The sequence below is a fragment of the Vipera ursinii genome, assembly GCF_947247035.1.
Source record: "Vipera ursinii genome assembly, chromosome: 3".
In the NCBI taxonomy this organism is placed as follows: Eukaryota; Metazoa; Chordata; class Lepidosauria; order Squamata; family Viperidae; genus Vipera; species Vipera ursinii.
In genome coordinates, this window is record NC_139516.1 from 62,150,724 (window position 1) to 62,165,588 (window position 14,865).

General features: G+C 38.2%; 1 protein-coding gene across 1 annotated transcript in view; it reads right to left on the minus strand.

The window, feature by feature from the left end:
- Positions 1-404: 404 nt before the first annotated feature.
- The window catches only part of SLC26A8 (solute carrier family 26 member 8), a gene marked incomplete at both ends in the record, with an annotated part of 32,426 nt that continues 17,965 nt past the window's right edge, over positions 405-14,865 (minus strand). The window contains 10 exons of the mRNA XM_083360228.1: positions 405-668; positions 1,266-1,319; positions 1,564-1,757; positions 2,005-2,059; positions 3,641-3,967; positions 6,046-6,180; positions 6,261-6,353; positions 8,032-8,101; positions 12,172-12,278; positions 14,058-14,153. Of these exons, the coding sequence (XP_083216354.1) occupies positions 405-668; positions 1,266-1,319; positions 1,564-1,757; positions 2,005-2,059; positions 3,641-3,967; positions 6,046-6,180; positions 6,261-6,353; positions 8,032-8,101; positions 12,172-12,278; positions 14,058-14,153 (1,395 nt within the window). The remainder of the gene's footprint in view (positions 669-1,265; positions 1,320-1,563; positions 1,758-2,004; positions 2,060-3,640; positions 3,968-6,045; positions 6,181-6,260; positions 6,354-8,031; positions 8,102-12,171; positions 12,279-14,057; positions 14,154-14,865) is intronic.

Sequence of the window (14,865 nt, forward strand, 5' to 3'; positions counted from 1 at the left end):
GGCAGCATTTATACATCCAAAATCTATTATTTAAAGTATTAAACTGCAAACTATATGCAGTTAAGTAAGAAATTTCTTTTGGGAAGATAGAAAGCATACATAGTAAAAAAAACCCTCTGAGAATTAATACATTAATAAATAAATGATTTTCATATTTATAGCTTTATAGTAAATTTCATTCTAATAAAAATGTACTTTTTAAAGAAAATATATATTCTTTCTCTCAATGAATTATTGGTTTTATAAATGTTGCATCACTTTGCAATAATGTCAACCAAAAAAGGGCTAACCATTTAACCTAGGACATTGCTCCCAGGGGACTAGGAGGAAGAAGACATAGTCCAGATTAACTACATTATATTTTTGCTATTGTTTATTTAGCTAATTTGAATAGATCTCATAATTTACACATCTCTGGAATAATTCCACTTTCCTTCCCATTCTTGATCATCTTCATTGTCCTCAAGGGGAGATGTTTCAATAGGGTGATGAGATGTACCTTCTAAGTCACTCTGGAGAGAAAATGTGCGGAAAAGATCAGATATGGGCTCTTCAATGTACGTTTCACTTGGAACAGTTTTGGGTGTGGGGGCATCTCTGATCCCATTGGACTGCAGACTCCTCCTCTCTGATTGCTTACTTCTCCCAGAGTAGTAACTTCGTATATCCTGAAATGTCCACAAATATATAATGCCTACATATAAAGAAATTCACAGAGATACACCGATACACACTCTCACATATCCATGTTTCTTATACACTAAGTTGAATGTTACCAGGATCTATGTAGCTGCATTCATGTAGATGCTACAGAACAGCTGTTCTCCAACCTTTTTGGCACCAGGAACCTGTTTCATGGAAGACAATTTTTCCATGGACTTGGGGGGCAGGAAATGGTTTCAATTTTGCTCATTCACCCACCACTCATCTCCAGCTACGTGGCCTGGTTTCTAAGAGTGGCCTGGTACTGATCCATGGCCTGAAGGTTAGGGACCTCTGCTTTACAAGTATTAAATAATCAGGGTTGTATACTGTATATGGGTATCCCTCTACTGTATAAGTGTTTCACTGAATGTGCAACCCTCAGAGTGAGGCTAGCAAAATCAGCAGATTGGCAAAATTAGCACAAGCAATCCCGTTCTGTACATTTAGCTTAAAAGGGACCATCTCAGCTGTGTCAAAGTCCATGGAAGATTCTGGTTGGAGAATTTTTATTGGCTTTTCCTAGGTGCGTTGTGTTTTTTCTAGAAACACGAGTGTCATACTGGACTGGCAATAGGAGGATAAGAACTGTAATCATCATCACTGACATATTTAATCTAGGGATAGAGGGAACCTTGAAAAAGATTATGTAAATGACAGGAAGAAATCTGAATCATAAATCACGTAGCAGAAGTTGCAGAACAATTTAAGTGCTCAGCAGAATCCTAGGGATGAACTAAAAATAACTGCAAATCATCTGTGCTGTGACTACTCCTTGTAAGTATAATACAGCAATAACTCATAAACGAAGGCTTTCCAGTATTAATTATATGGTACATTTATCATGAACCTTCATTATACCTTTTCATCATCTAAATGTACTCCTGCCATCATGTCCTCAGGAGCTGCATTTTGGGTTTCTACTGGAACAATATCTTCCAACAGATTGGGCTCAATAGCAAAGAGTATGGCATCATGAAGAGTAGGAAAGAACCGGGCTTTAGTAACACATTGGTCAAAGAAATCATTATTTTCAAAAGTTTTTATTACAGAGGCTGTGAGATAAAAAGACAGAAATATTACATGCAGTTGTATGATTTATCTATCTATCATCTATCTATCTATCTATCTGTCTGTCTGTCTGTCTGTCTGTCTGTCTGTCTGTCTGTCTGTCTATCTATCTATCTATCTATCTATCTATCTATCTATCTATCTATCTATCTATCTATCTATCTATTTATTTTAGAGTTCATGCTATAGCCACAATTGCTGCATATAGGTAATTACTATGTGTATACTCACAATGGCAGGCAGCTATCAGGATTGAGATTCCAATGTTCTGAAAGATATGACAGAGCTATAAAAAGAAGCCATTATTTGGTAATTATTAATCATTTCATTTTCAGATTGTGACAGTTTGATAACAGAGCCTTTCCAAGCTGATACATAGGGATCATGTCTGTTACAGTTCCCAACCAGCATAGCCCTATGGCTGGGATTTTTCTTTTGCAGATTATCAGCCCAAAAATCTGGTGGCGTTTAAGTTATGCCCTTTATACTTGGGGGGAGTTATATAAATTCTTATACCTCTTTGGTAAACAATGTCATGTATGGGATATCCAGAAATAATGCATCTATCTTACATTTCTAAGGCAAATATGTTTTTGCTATAACTTAGTTCACTTGGCAAATATATCTCAGGACAGCTTGCCTCATAATAACAGCCCAACCCCTCATATTAAATCATTAACATTTATTGATAGTAAAATACGGCATTTGATTACTAAATATCCATGTAAATCTACTGACAGTTCAAATAGAAGTAGTGTGGGTAAAGTGGTGAAAATCTTAGTTTAACAGTATGTCTTTAAAAAGCAAATATATTTTTCATGAAAACTTGAGGCAGATCTATGTGGTGTGTAGGTGACTGGCTTCATAACCAGTATAGATAGAAGGAATTGGATGTTCCTGTGATTGATTTCCTGTGGTGTATTGGGTTATTGATGAGGTAAATAAGACTCAGTCAAGGTCATATATTTTTCTAATCAAAAAGGAATTGGTGTAGATCCATCCTGGACTAGCTACTCAAATTATGCATTAGGTACATATTTGGATAAACTGTGCTTCCTGCATGAAATATATCACAAATTTGCTTTATGCTGACATGGGTATTATGGCAGAATTTTATACTCTGTGATATCCAAACATGAAACTTCATTCCACTGTGAGGCTTCTATTTTGTAGAGAAAATAAACCAATTGAAATTCATGTCAGAAGGTTGGCTAACGTTGAAAACCAGGTTTACAAAAATAACCACAACAAAAAGAAAACACTCTTATTTATGTTTTCCTGTATATATATATATATATATATATATATATATATATATATATATATATATATATATATATATATAAAGGTAAAGGTAAAGGTTCCCCCGCACATGCGTGCTAGTCGTTTCCGACTCTAGGGGCCGGTGCTCATCTCCGTTTCAAAGCCGAAGAGCCAGCGCTTGTCCAAGGACGTCTCCGTGGTCATGTGGCCGGCATGACTAGACGCCAAAGGCACACGGAACGCTGTTACCTTCCCACTGTAGTGGTCCCTATTTTTCTACTTGCATTTTTACATGCTTTCGAACTGCTAGGTGGGCAGAAGCTGGGACGAGTAACAGGCGCTCACTCTGTTACGCGGTGCTCGGGATTCGACCCGCCAAACTGCCGACCTTCTGATCGACAAGCTCAGCGTCCTAACCCACTGAGCCACCGCGTCCCTGATATATATATATATATATATATATATATATATATATATATATATATATATATATATATATATATATATATATATAATAGTTTTTTACCTTTATAATAGTAGTAAGCAATTAATGAAAATCAAAGTTTTAGATTAATGAAATTATAAAACAATACAACAGACTTACCTCCCGTAATAAACAAGAAGCTTGTAAATCAACAAAGTGCACCATGCTAAAGTCTAAAACAATAGTGTGAATCCTATGCATTGCATACTCTGAGTCCAGTGTATACAACTGAGTTGTAGACCTTGTTAAACGAGGATCTGATGTAAACCACATTTTATTCAGATCTTGCTTCCTCTGTGCAAAGCTATATGCTCTTTCTCTTGCTGGAGATTGTAAGTATTCTACATCAGAAGGATTTCTTGTCCAACGCACCAAGGCCAAAGAAGAAGCAGAGAATGATACATTAGCAGTATGAACTCGCTTTTGAAGTTTCTCTCTATAGGGTACCTAGAATTCAAAAGAGATAGAAATTCTAGAAGCAAATAGGATGACACTGAAAACTATTTTATATTTCCTATTGCTCTTTACAGTCTCATCATTTTCATATGCTTAAACTCTGGGCCACTCTCAATTTAATGTCATATTTATCATTTCACTTACAAGAGTTCTCAGAGTTCTCCCTTAGATATTGGAGAAAGGGTCTTAATTTTGGGGAGGCAGTCTAACATCAAAATGCCCTCCTGCTTCCTTATCACCAAGAAGAATACTGGTAACAGAAAGGTTAAGAAAAAAAGTGAAATAGTAAGGGGTAAGATGGGAAGGATTATTTGAGGTCTTTCCAGTCCTCTGCCATGTTCCTGATTGGAGAAAGAATTTACAGGCACCATTGAGTGATCCATACTAATTCCATTCTACTGAGAAATAATTTTTAGAAGTGGCAGGGAATGGTCTTTTGCCTACTGGTCCATCCCTGCCAGATGACTAAAGTTATGATCTTCCTTTCACATTCTACACACCATGGAAAAGTGGGTAGGTTTGCTTTGGAAATCATTAGCAAAATCACACTTTAGGCAATGTATGAGTTATTCTATGGAGGAAAAGGTAGGCTAAATTCAGTTTTCATATTCCCTACATGGAGGGAGGGAAGGAAGGAGGGAAGGAAGGGTCAGAATTAGTTGGGGGTTTGAATGTGCTCTGTTTGAATTGTTTTAACATGTATAGGGGGAGAGGGGAAGGTAAGGGTTGGGTGCCCTGTTGGTGCTTAGAGCTAAAATGCTACAGAGTGCCCAACTTCTCTTTCCAGGGATTTGTGGTGAGGATACTGGGGGGTTCCCAGTCCCAGGTCTTCAGGGCCTTGTTTTAGAGGATGGGGCTATTATTGTGGATGGGGGGGGGGGTTACGCCATAACATTATGGCGGTATTGGTCAGGAGGAGATATGATGGAGCTGCCTTCAGGAACAGCTGCCCTCTGCAACTCAGGTCTTTGATCTCAATCCTAATGCCCTATCAGTGGACTGTCAGCGGTCCTGGCCTCTGGCTATAGGTATTGAATACCAAGTTAGTCTTTATTAAGGCCTCCCTCATCCATGATTTGATTGTTGATAAAAGAGCCAACCTGGCATATATTACATCATGTTGTGCACCAGTTGTCCCTGTTCCTGGATTGGCAGGCCCTGCTTACAGACTTCAGACTTCTCCAGCTCATTCTACTACTTACAGTTATTCATGACCTAGTCACCTCCAGATTGGGCTACTGCAGTGTACTCTATATGGGGCTGCCTTTGAAGAGTATTCAAAAGCTTTAGCTGGTATAGAATGTAGTGCCAGGGACAATTATTGCACTCCTAGAATAGCACATCTTACACCTCTGTATTATGAGCTGCATTGGTTGCCTGTTTGCTTCCAGATCCAAATCACAGGGCTGGTTTTAAATTTTAAAGACCTTCATGGCATGGGACTGGGCTATCTGAGGAACAACATCTCCCCAGTTACATCAACCTACCCCATTAGATCTGGCAGAGAAGAACTGCTGCAGGTATCATCAGCTAAGAACCTACCTTTAGTGGATCCCAGAAGATGTACTTCCGTACTGTTGCACTCGACTTATGGTTGTTCTCCCCAAGATTATATTATATTAGCTCCATCCCTTTTGACATTCTATAAATCCCTAAAGACCTGGACAGGTTATCAGGCCTGGGGTTCCTAGGGAACTGGAGATATGGTTAGATGGCTCCATCATTGGGGTGACCATTTTATTCTCTCTCCTTTTTAAAAGTTTGTATATTTGTTTTATAATATTTATCTTTTTAACGTGGATTGTATACCTGTTGTATACCTGTTGTTTTTATATTTGCTGTTTTATTTGACAGTTGTACACCACCCACGGTCACTTTTTGTGACTTGGGCAGCTATACAAATTTGATAAGTAAATAAATTAAAAAAACTATTTTACAGCCTATGGCTGAAGGGTGTATGTGTAACAAAATGTAAGAAAGTTGAAAGCATTTTCCTCAGTGCTGTTGGTCTAAGAATCAATAAAGGTTTTGAGTAAACATGTGCATGCACACAAAGAAATGCCTCTGACCCTGGGTATCGGTTCAGGTGGTTCACAAATACAGGCGCAGTTTAGGTCTTTGCTCTGTCCTTTCACATTGGACATACTGATTGAGGTCAAGGCTCGCATCTCATTTTCATCCAGAGGCACTGCCTTCATATCCATCTGAAACAGAGAGAGGATTAGGCTGCTATTTTTCGGTGCACAGAGCTTCTGAGCTACTTCATTGGGAGTGGATAATTTACCTTTTTCAAAATGTACTTTTTGAAATGTTTCATGTTTGCAAATGAGATAGAAGCACAGCACTGGAATATTTTCACACCCTGAATCTCTATGGCCTAAAAAGCAAAAAAAAAAAAAATAAATAAACCTCTTTAGATGCAGAGCCTTTTCAAAATATTACATGGCGTGAATGCTTTATGGAATTCCAACCAATAGTGTGTATTCTCAAGCTTTTTTATTTGATTATTGAACATAATGGATATCCTCCAAATATCATCTTATTATCTCTTCTTGAAGGCACAAGAGGGCATTTTGACTAAGGATATGTGCTTAGAAACACACACACACAGAGAGACCCATACACAAACACACAGACACACAAACACTCTTGTCCCTGATAGGGAAAAAAAACAACAATGAAATTATGAACTGCTAACTCCAGAAATAAGGGACGTGGTGGCTCAGTGGGTTAGGATGCTGAGCTTGTCGATCAGATGGTCGGCAGTTTGGCGGGTCGAATCCCAAGTGCCGCGTAACAGAGTGAGCACATGTTACTCATCCCAGCTTCTGCCAACCTAGCAGTTCGAAAGCACATAAAAATGCAAGTAGAAAAATAGGGACCACTACGGTGGGAAGGTAACAGTGTTCCGTGTGCCTTTGGTGTCTAGTCATGACCACGGAGTCATCCTTGGACAAGCGCTGGCTCTTCAGCTTTGAAACGGAGATGAGCACCGGCCCCTAGAGTTGGAAACAACTAGCACGCATGTGCGGGGGAAACTTTACCTTTAACCTTAACTCCAGAAATACTCTAATAGAATTTTATTACAGAAAGAGAAAGATAATGTTTTAACAAGTATCTTAATGGGTATTTTAAGATTTAAGTATGTAACTATTTTAACAGTTTTCTTGAAATTATTTGCTAATGAAATAGCAAAAGCACTAGCACTTTCACAGTACTTTACAACCCTCTCTAAGTGGTTTACAGAATCAGCATATTGCTCCCAACAATCTGGGTCCTCATTATATCGATCTCGGAAGAGTGGAAGGCTAAATCAACCTTGAGCCTTGAAATGAAAGTTTGTATAGAAAATCAGTTTGCACTTTTAACATAATCTAATACCAGGTACATTTAGGCACATAAAACAGCACTTAGATAATGCATAAATCAAATACAATTAATACAATTTGCATTAATAAAATATATTTTCATGGCTGATATTAAGTTAAGAAGCTGATGGGAAATTGCACACATTACAACCATTAATTATAGTCTGTTAGAACTATGTTTTTTCAGTATGGTTGCCAGAATGCCAATGATTTTGCTTTATGAAAGCTGTCATTTCTTTACCATTCATAATCCTGATAATTATATATAATGCCCTAACAAAATAGGAGTAGGGGCTCAGTTAGTGGCTAAAAAATTCCAACTTAGCTTGATGGCAGACCTGAAATGCAGAGAATATACACAAACATCTGTCATAAGTGAACATTGTGAACTATGGAGATAAGAGGAAATCCATGTCTTCAAATCATGCAAAAGGTTTACAATGCACCTGGGTATACAGTAAATTCTAAGCTACTTTTCCTGCTCACTCAGAGGCTGTCAAGTATTATGGGTATCATTTCATGAAATGCAGTTAAAATAGTTTCTAATCATGTTCATCACTGTCTCAGGGTGAGACTGACACAATCATTTCTGAAATTAATTTATCTGGACCTGTCAGGTGTTGCTATGCTGGCAAAGGAAAATAATTATAGCAACAAAAAAAAGCACATATTTTATCTCCCTCTTACCTCACTGTAGTCAGAGAAACTGCGATAAATATTGGTGTTTGGAATCTGACCCAATGTCATCATCTTCATTCTGAAACAAGGTATAAATTGGATCTGCTTTCTCTTTAGAAATATAATAAAACCAATGGATCAAAGTTTCCCAACCTATTTTGCCCTGGAAATATGTCTGAAATATTTTTCTTACAGAAAAAGGAGAAATAATGATGAACACAAATTGTGTGTATATATATATATAATGTTATACTCATCTAGATGAAGTGCAGACTCCTTTGTATTATATCTCCCACTTTTATATCTATATTAATGAAAAAAGCTCATTTTATTAAATATAAAAGAAGCCTTGCTACTGCGGAAAAGAAATGTATATTGTTGTTGGTTTGACACTGAAAGCTTCTGCATTAGGTTACTAACATTCGCTGGTGTTGATTATTTCTTTTAAAGATCTGCATATCATACAAGAGAACTTGACAAACAATGATGTATGGGACTATTTAGTACCCCTGTTGCTACATGCTGTTTTGATACTTGTTCCAAATACAGTAGTTTGCCACAAAGTATAATAATCCTGCAGCTAATTATTCTAACAAATGAGAATGGAGTATGTAATGTATTGGGCTTAATTGTAACACCACTTTGTAGCTGGAGCTAGCTAACAGCTCCCAGCATCTCAGACACCCCGTCTCCAGTGCTGCTATTGGTTGTCCCTAGGCGGCAATAGGCTGTTTTAAACCTATTGGCTGCCGCCTAGGGGCCAGGCTATAAATTACTGCAAGCTGCAGCCCAGTTCTCTAGTTCAGATCCTGCAAGCAAATCAATATGATCATTGCTGAACTCACTCGCCTCGTATTCAATCCTGCGCAACAAACTCACTACACAACAGAGTAGAAATTTGGAACTGGGTTAGATACATGTAGGACTGCCCTGGCAAGTTCTGTGGACTCACCAGTGCAATATCATTTCACTTGATCTTGAAACTATCCCTCTGTTGATGTAAGCTAAGATTGCATTAGCTTTTTTTGGCAGCTACAGGATACCACTGGCTCATATTTAAATGGTGGACTACTAGAACACCTAGATTACAGTTGCTACTGTTAAGCCAGATACTGCCTATTCTTATATCTGTGCATTTGGTTTTTCTCACCTATGTGTAGATCCTTATTTTTCTCACCATTCTATTGCATTTTATTGGCTAGGGCCCAGTGTTCAAGTCTGTCAAGTGATGCATAGATAATAAAAATGCAGCATATGTTTTTAATATGATATAGCATTCTGGTAATGGGAGGAATTAACAGACTTTGTTCCATAGTTCCCCCAGTAAATGGTTCTTGTTATAGGCTGCCATCAATCAGCCTCAACACCATCTAGCTTTCCAAACAGGAACTTTTTGTTCTTTCAATCGAGAGTTTCTTCCAGAAAAACAGGATTAAAAGTACACTGGAACTTCCTACCCAAACAACAGAAAAACAAAACATAACAAAACTTGTGTAAGTAGTCCTTGATTTACAACTGGTCGTTTATCACTGTTTGAAGTTCTGACAGCCATGGAATGGGTGCATTATAGCTGGTAAACAATCTCCAGCTCTCATAAATGTTTCTGCTGCTCCCCCCCAATTATGTGATTTCATGTCAGGAGGGTCAACATTACAACCCTCTGGGACATGCAGTGTTCTGCAGTGATGAGATGCTATTCACAATGCTTTCTGCAATGTTTCCAGCAAAAAAAAAGCCCATTCATATAAATTGGTTAGCTTAACAACCACTATGTTTGCTTAACAGTCACCACACAAAAAAAACACTGGAAAATTACTTTTGGTTATGTGGGTGCCTCAGTTTATGACTGTAACAACTTACGACCAGCTTTCTGGATATGATTGTAAGTCAAGAACTACCTGTATCTGTTCAGAAACATGCAGACTTCCATATGGGTTATGTTTTAATGAGAAATGTACTTATTTACCCAACAGACCCAGAATTCTAGGTATAAAAAAGGAACATACTGGAAACAGAAAATATAGGGAAAGAACTGGAAGGCAGCAATCATCAGTTAAAGGAGTCACTTATTACCACCTGCGATCAGGTTTTAGGTTTTATTATATCTTCAGAGCTCATTATACAGAGAGGAAAGCTGAAGAAAGAGAGTCTGAGCATCCTACTTAGATGCTGTTTTCTTTTTATTTGTTCTCTGATTTCTCAATTTCATAGAATGCAAAGGATAAAGGAAAGCCAGCATTCTGGGCCAGATGTCTCTTGCAATATCTAATCAAGCAAAATGCTCCATCTGAAATGTCCTGACGATAGTGAGCAAATCAGAAAGGATCGAGCAGTTGAAGCAACTCACCTAACAACTTTGGTGGAAAGTTACAACCACAGTCTAGCTTTTACAGCTCTAGTTTTATACGAATGGGATTACACAGGAGACATTTTTTTGGAAGTGTAGTGTATGCAGCTAAAGCATACACCTGACCCAGACGGAAGGAGGTCATTGCAATACCAACAAAACAGCCCTTCAACCCCAAGCCACACACAATCCCCTGGAATCACAGCACCCACACCTACACACCACGGACCACCACCCCAACAACCAGGAAGGGCAGGAAACAACGAAAATGCAAACAGCAACACACCACCAGGCGAACCAGTCCTAAGGAGATCAAGCAGGGCCCACAAGGCTCCAAGCTACCTCTCTGATTATGTGCGGTCCTAAGGGGGGAGGAAGGTGGAAGTGTCAATAAAAATAATAGGATGTAAATAGTGTATATAGTTAAGGGCAGGAATGGTAGGGGGGATAGGGGTGTAGTGTATGCGGCTAAAGCATACACAGGCTGTCAGCACAGCAGGGGGCTGGACAGCTCCAGGCCATAACCGCATTTGGCGGGAAAGCCTGGTTTGAACGAGTTTGACAGTCCCGGGCTATGGCCAGCTCTGGTGGGAAGCCAAGGTTTAAATCTATTGGCCACCTGCACTGGCGGGAAGCCCAGTTTTGAATCCATTGGTTGGTATTCACCTGGGTAGGTATAAAGGTACGCCAGGTAACCCCCTTTCCCCAGCTTCGTTCCTGACCTCAATAAAGAAGTTACTACCCAGCTGAGTGTCCGTCTCTGTGTGCGCCCACGCTACTTTACAGGAAGGCATGGGGGTCTTTTAACATAAAATAAAATAGCTTAGAGCTAGCATGTTAATTAAGGGATGCGGTGGCTCAGTGGGTTAGGATGCTGAGCTTGTCAATCAGAAGGTCGGCACTTTGGCGGGTCGAATCCCAAGTGCCGCGTAGCAGAGTGAGCGCCTGTTACTCGTCCCAGCTTCTGCCAACCTAGCAGTTTGAAAGCACGTAAAAATGCAAGTAGAAAAATAGGGACCACTACGGTGGGAAGGTAACAGCGTTCCGTGCGCCTTTGGCGTCTAGTCATGCTGGCCACATGACCATGGAGACTTCCTCGGACAAGCACTGGCTCTTCAGCTTTGAAACGGAGATGAGCACCGGCCCCTAGAGTTGGAAATGACTAGCACGCATGTGCGGGGGAACCTTTACCTTTACCTTTAACATGTTAATTATTTCTGGGATAATGTTTGGTGTAAATTCCATCTATTTTTCATATAGCCACAGAGCAGAGAGAGAGAGGAAGAACAGGGTGTTAGAAGAAGGGCATGAAATGTAAAAAAGGATTCAGGGGAAAAAAACCAAGGATACTATCTTCTCAACTTCCTAGTGTTATAGAGCTAAATCAGATATTAACATAAGTTACTCTCAAGTCATAATATTGAGTTATTAATGTCAGTTTTTCAAATATGTTTTCAAACATGCAAGATTTTCAAGGAAGTGTGTTAGTATATAAACCAATATAAGAGGTCTCTCTTAAAATCATTTGGATAAAAAATGGGACAGGAATGGCACTGGGCAACTAATATTACCCCATCTGATGAAAGAGATCCAGAATTAGAACATTTCCAACAGGTGGCAGATTATTATTTGCTTGATTATGGAAGGGAAATTTCATTAAGCATTTGGTTTTATTACAAAGTTATTCTTATTGTCAAATATTTTTTCTTAAAGTTCAAGTCAGCTTACAGTAGAAGGATCAGAAAACATTAACATTAGAACTTGTCATGTGGTGTAGGACAACAATATGGTAGGAGAAATACCTGTGCGCTCTGACACTTATTATAAAAAAGGCAAATCCCAAAGAAATTCCTAAGCCAATATCCAGACCAAGGCAGAGGACAACTAGAAAGGTCACAATCCAGATTCCCTTTAAAAGATGAAAATAGGAACATTATTATTAATAATTTAGCAATTTAAATACCCATAACCCTAAAGCAAAATACTTTGTTGGTATGATAAAGACCTTGCAGTTTAACTGTAACAGTTATTCTAAGAAGGATTTTAACTTCTACCACAATATACATAGACAGATCCAAACAAAATACAGTATGTATCACATTAAGAAAAGCCAAATTATATACATATTTTAAAAAGAGGCAAGGAAATCTACAAAACATAGCCCAAGGAAAATACTGTCTTTATTCACCCTGACCTCTCTAGCACCCCCAGGAAGCATCATAGCTTTGGAACTTAAATTTGTATCTTTTTCCCCCCAGAAGGCAAACATATTTCTAAACAGAACTTTGTGCTACTATGCCCAGATGTTTTATGGGCTCTATGTGAGATGTAGAGTTATTAATGAGAATATACCATGCTAAATGTCCATTAACTGATTTTTAAAAGTTAAAGCGATATCAAAAATTTAAGATAGGGCAGGGAGCCTTGTGACTCTCAAGAAAGATGTCTCATGGACACCATTGGGAACATATTCTTAAGGAGTACTTCCCACCGCAGTTCTGCTCCACTAAAGCATGCCTCAGACTAGACTCTAGAGCAGGGGTAGGCAACCTCGGCTCTTTTATGACTCATGGACTTCAACTCCCAGAATTCCTGAGTCAGCTGACTCAGGAATTCTGGGAGTTGAAGTCCATGAGTCATAAAAGAGCCGAGGTTGCCTACCCCTGCTCTAGAGCATTCACATGGTTGGCACAGGGTCCTTCTGGTTAGCTAGAACTTGGTTTCTCCTGCTAGATGAATAGTGTTGTCTGTACAATAAATACTCTCACAATTTCTGTGTTGGGTATAAGAGGTTCTGAGATTTTATTTCCAGTGGCTTCAGTATAAGCAATGGTCACTTTTGAAGTTAAAGCTTAGTGGTAAAAAGCAAAAAGCATTTTGCTCACAGTTAATGTTCTAATTCATTTATTTGGAGGTATCACTTTCTAGGAGATCAGGAAGAACTGATACGGAGACAGTTTTTGCTAAGATAGCTCGTTGCTATCATTGGAGTATTTTGGTCAAGGCTATGATGAATAGAACTACTAGGAAGTAGATCTCATGAAGTTGTGAGATCCATCAACTTCCTCAATGGGGATGCTATCTTGTTAAGCAAGGCTAACAATTAAGGTTGGAGATTCAAAAAGTTGAAGAAATTCTGCTTAAATTAATGCTGCAATGATATTGCAGTGGTCTAAACTACTGTGTGTTACAGTCGCAATATGCAATGGGTCTAACTGAAATACAAAAATGTCAACAACTAACCTAAAAATCAAGGATGTATCTTCCAATAGCTATTGAGCCTAGAGCTGTCTCAATAAGCTGGAATCTTCAGATAGATTTCAGACATATTTTTAACTATTAATACACATATTGTAATATCCTCTACAAACATACTTAAAATATTTATCATTGAAGAAAGTACACAATGAAAAACCAATTAATCTGCTCTCCTTTGATGCCACAATTTTGATCTAATCTGGGGGCACCTAAAAGGTTTTTCTTTTCTTTTCTTCTTCCTACTTCTCTCTTTATAAAGCTGTACATTTAACCTCTCTATCATCTTACCTAATTTTGCCAGAATTTCATTCTCTTGACTCCAAGTTACAGAGTATTTGGCATACTGGCTCGGCCAATGGTATGCTAATTAATCTGCTATTTGGTTTAATCTGACTCTCTAGCATTGTTGCATAGATCATGCAAAACTTACAAAGTCATATTTATCTTGTTTCCACAGGTAAGGGACATCCATAAATTTTTCAAGAAATGGGAACATGTTGACGAGTACAATGGCAGCCAGAACAGCCTAGGTAAATTTAAAAAGATGATACTGTTGCTAATTCTAGATATTATACTAATATATACAAAATTCTAAATGGTGTAGTAGCAATTAAAAATATTTCCATAGAAGTTAACAGTTTGATTAGCTAGCAAAATCATGGTGTTATATACGTTTGCAAAGATTTAGATCTTATCATTATATTTAAATATTCTAATTTTCCAGAATTAGGTGACCTCCAAGTGCTAAGTTCTTGAAGAAGTCCTTCATCTATTATGATGATGATGATGATGATGATGATGAATGAGCAATTTACAGTTAGATTCACAGTTAAGACATGTGGAAACTTAATAATTCAAGCCTTAACCAAGAACCCAAGACTTATTCAGGTAGCATCTAAGAATATAAACAGTTCTAAGCAGGACTTTTTTTAAAAAAAAATAGGATGTTCAGGTTTGATACATTCAATATTTTCAGATATTGAGGAAGTGCTTTAGATATCATACCAAGGATTCCAGTCATCATTGGTAATAATTGCAAAGAGCAGTTTTACTTGGAACAACTTACATCCCATGATGATACATCAGACATCAACATTTGCCTATCCCACCTCCTTGGGGAGGACTTGCTAGGAGGATAAAAATGCCAAATCCAATCTAAACATCTGGCTGAGTATGATAAACCATAATCATATATTATTATTATAGTTCATTGCATAGTCAGTCAGATTTTTAGACTG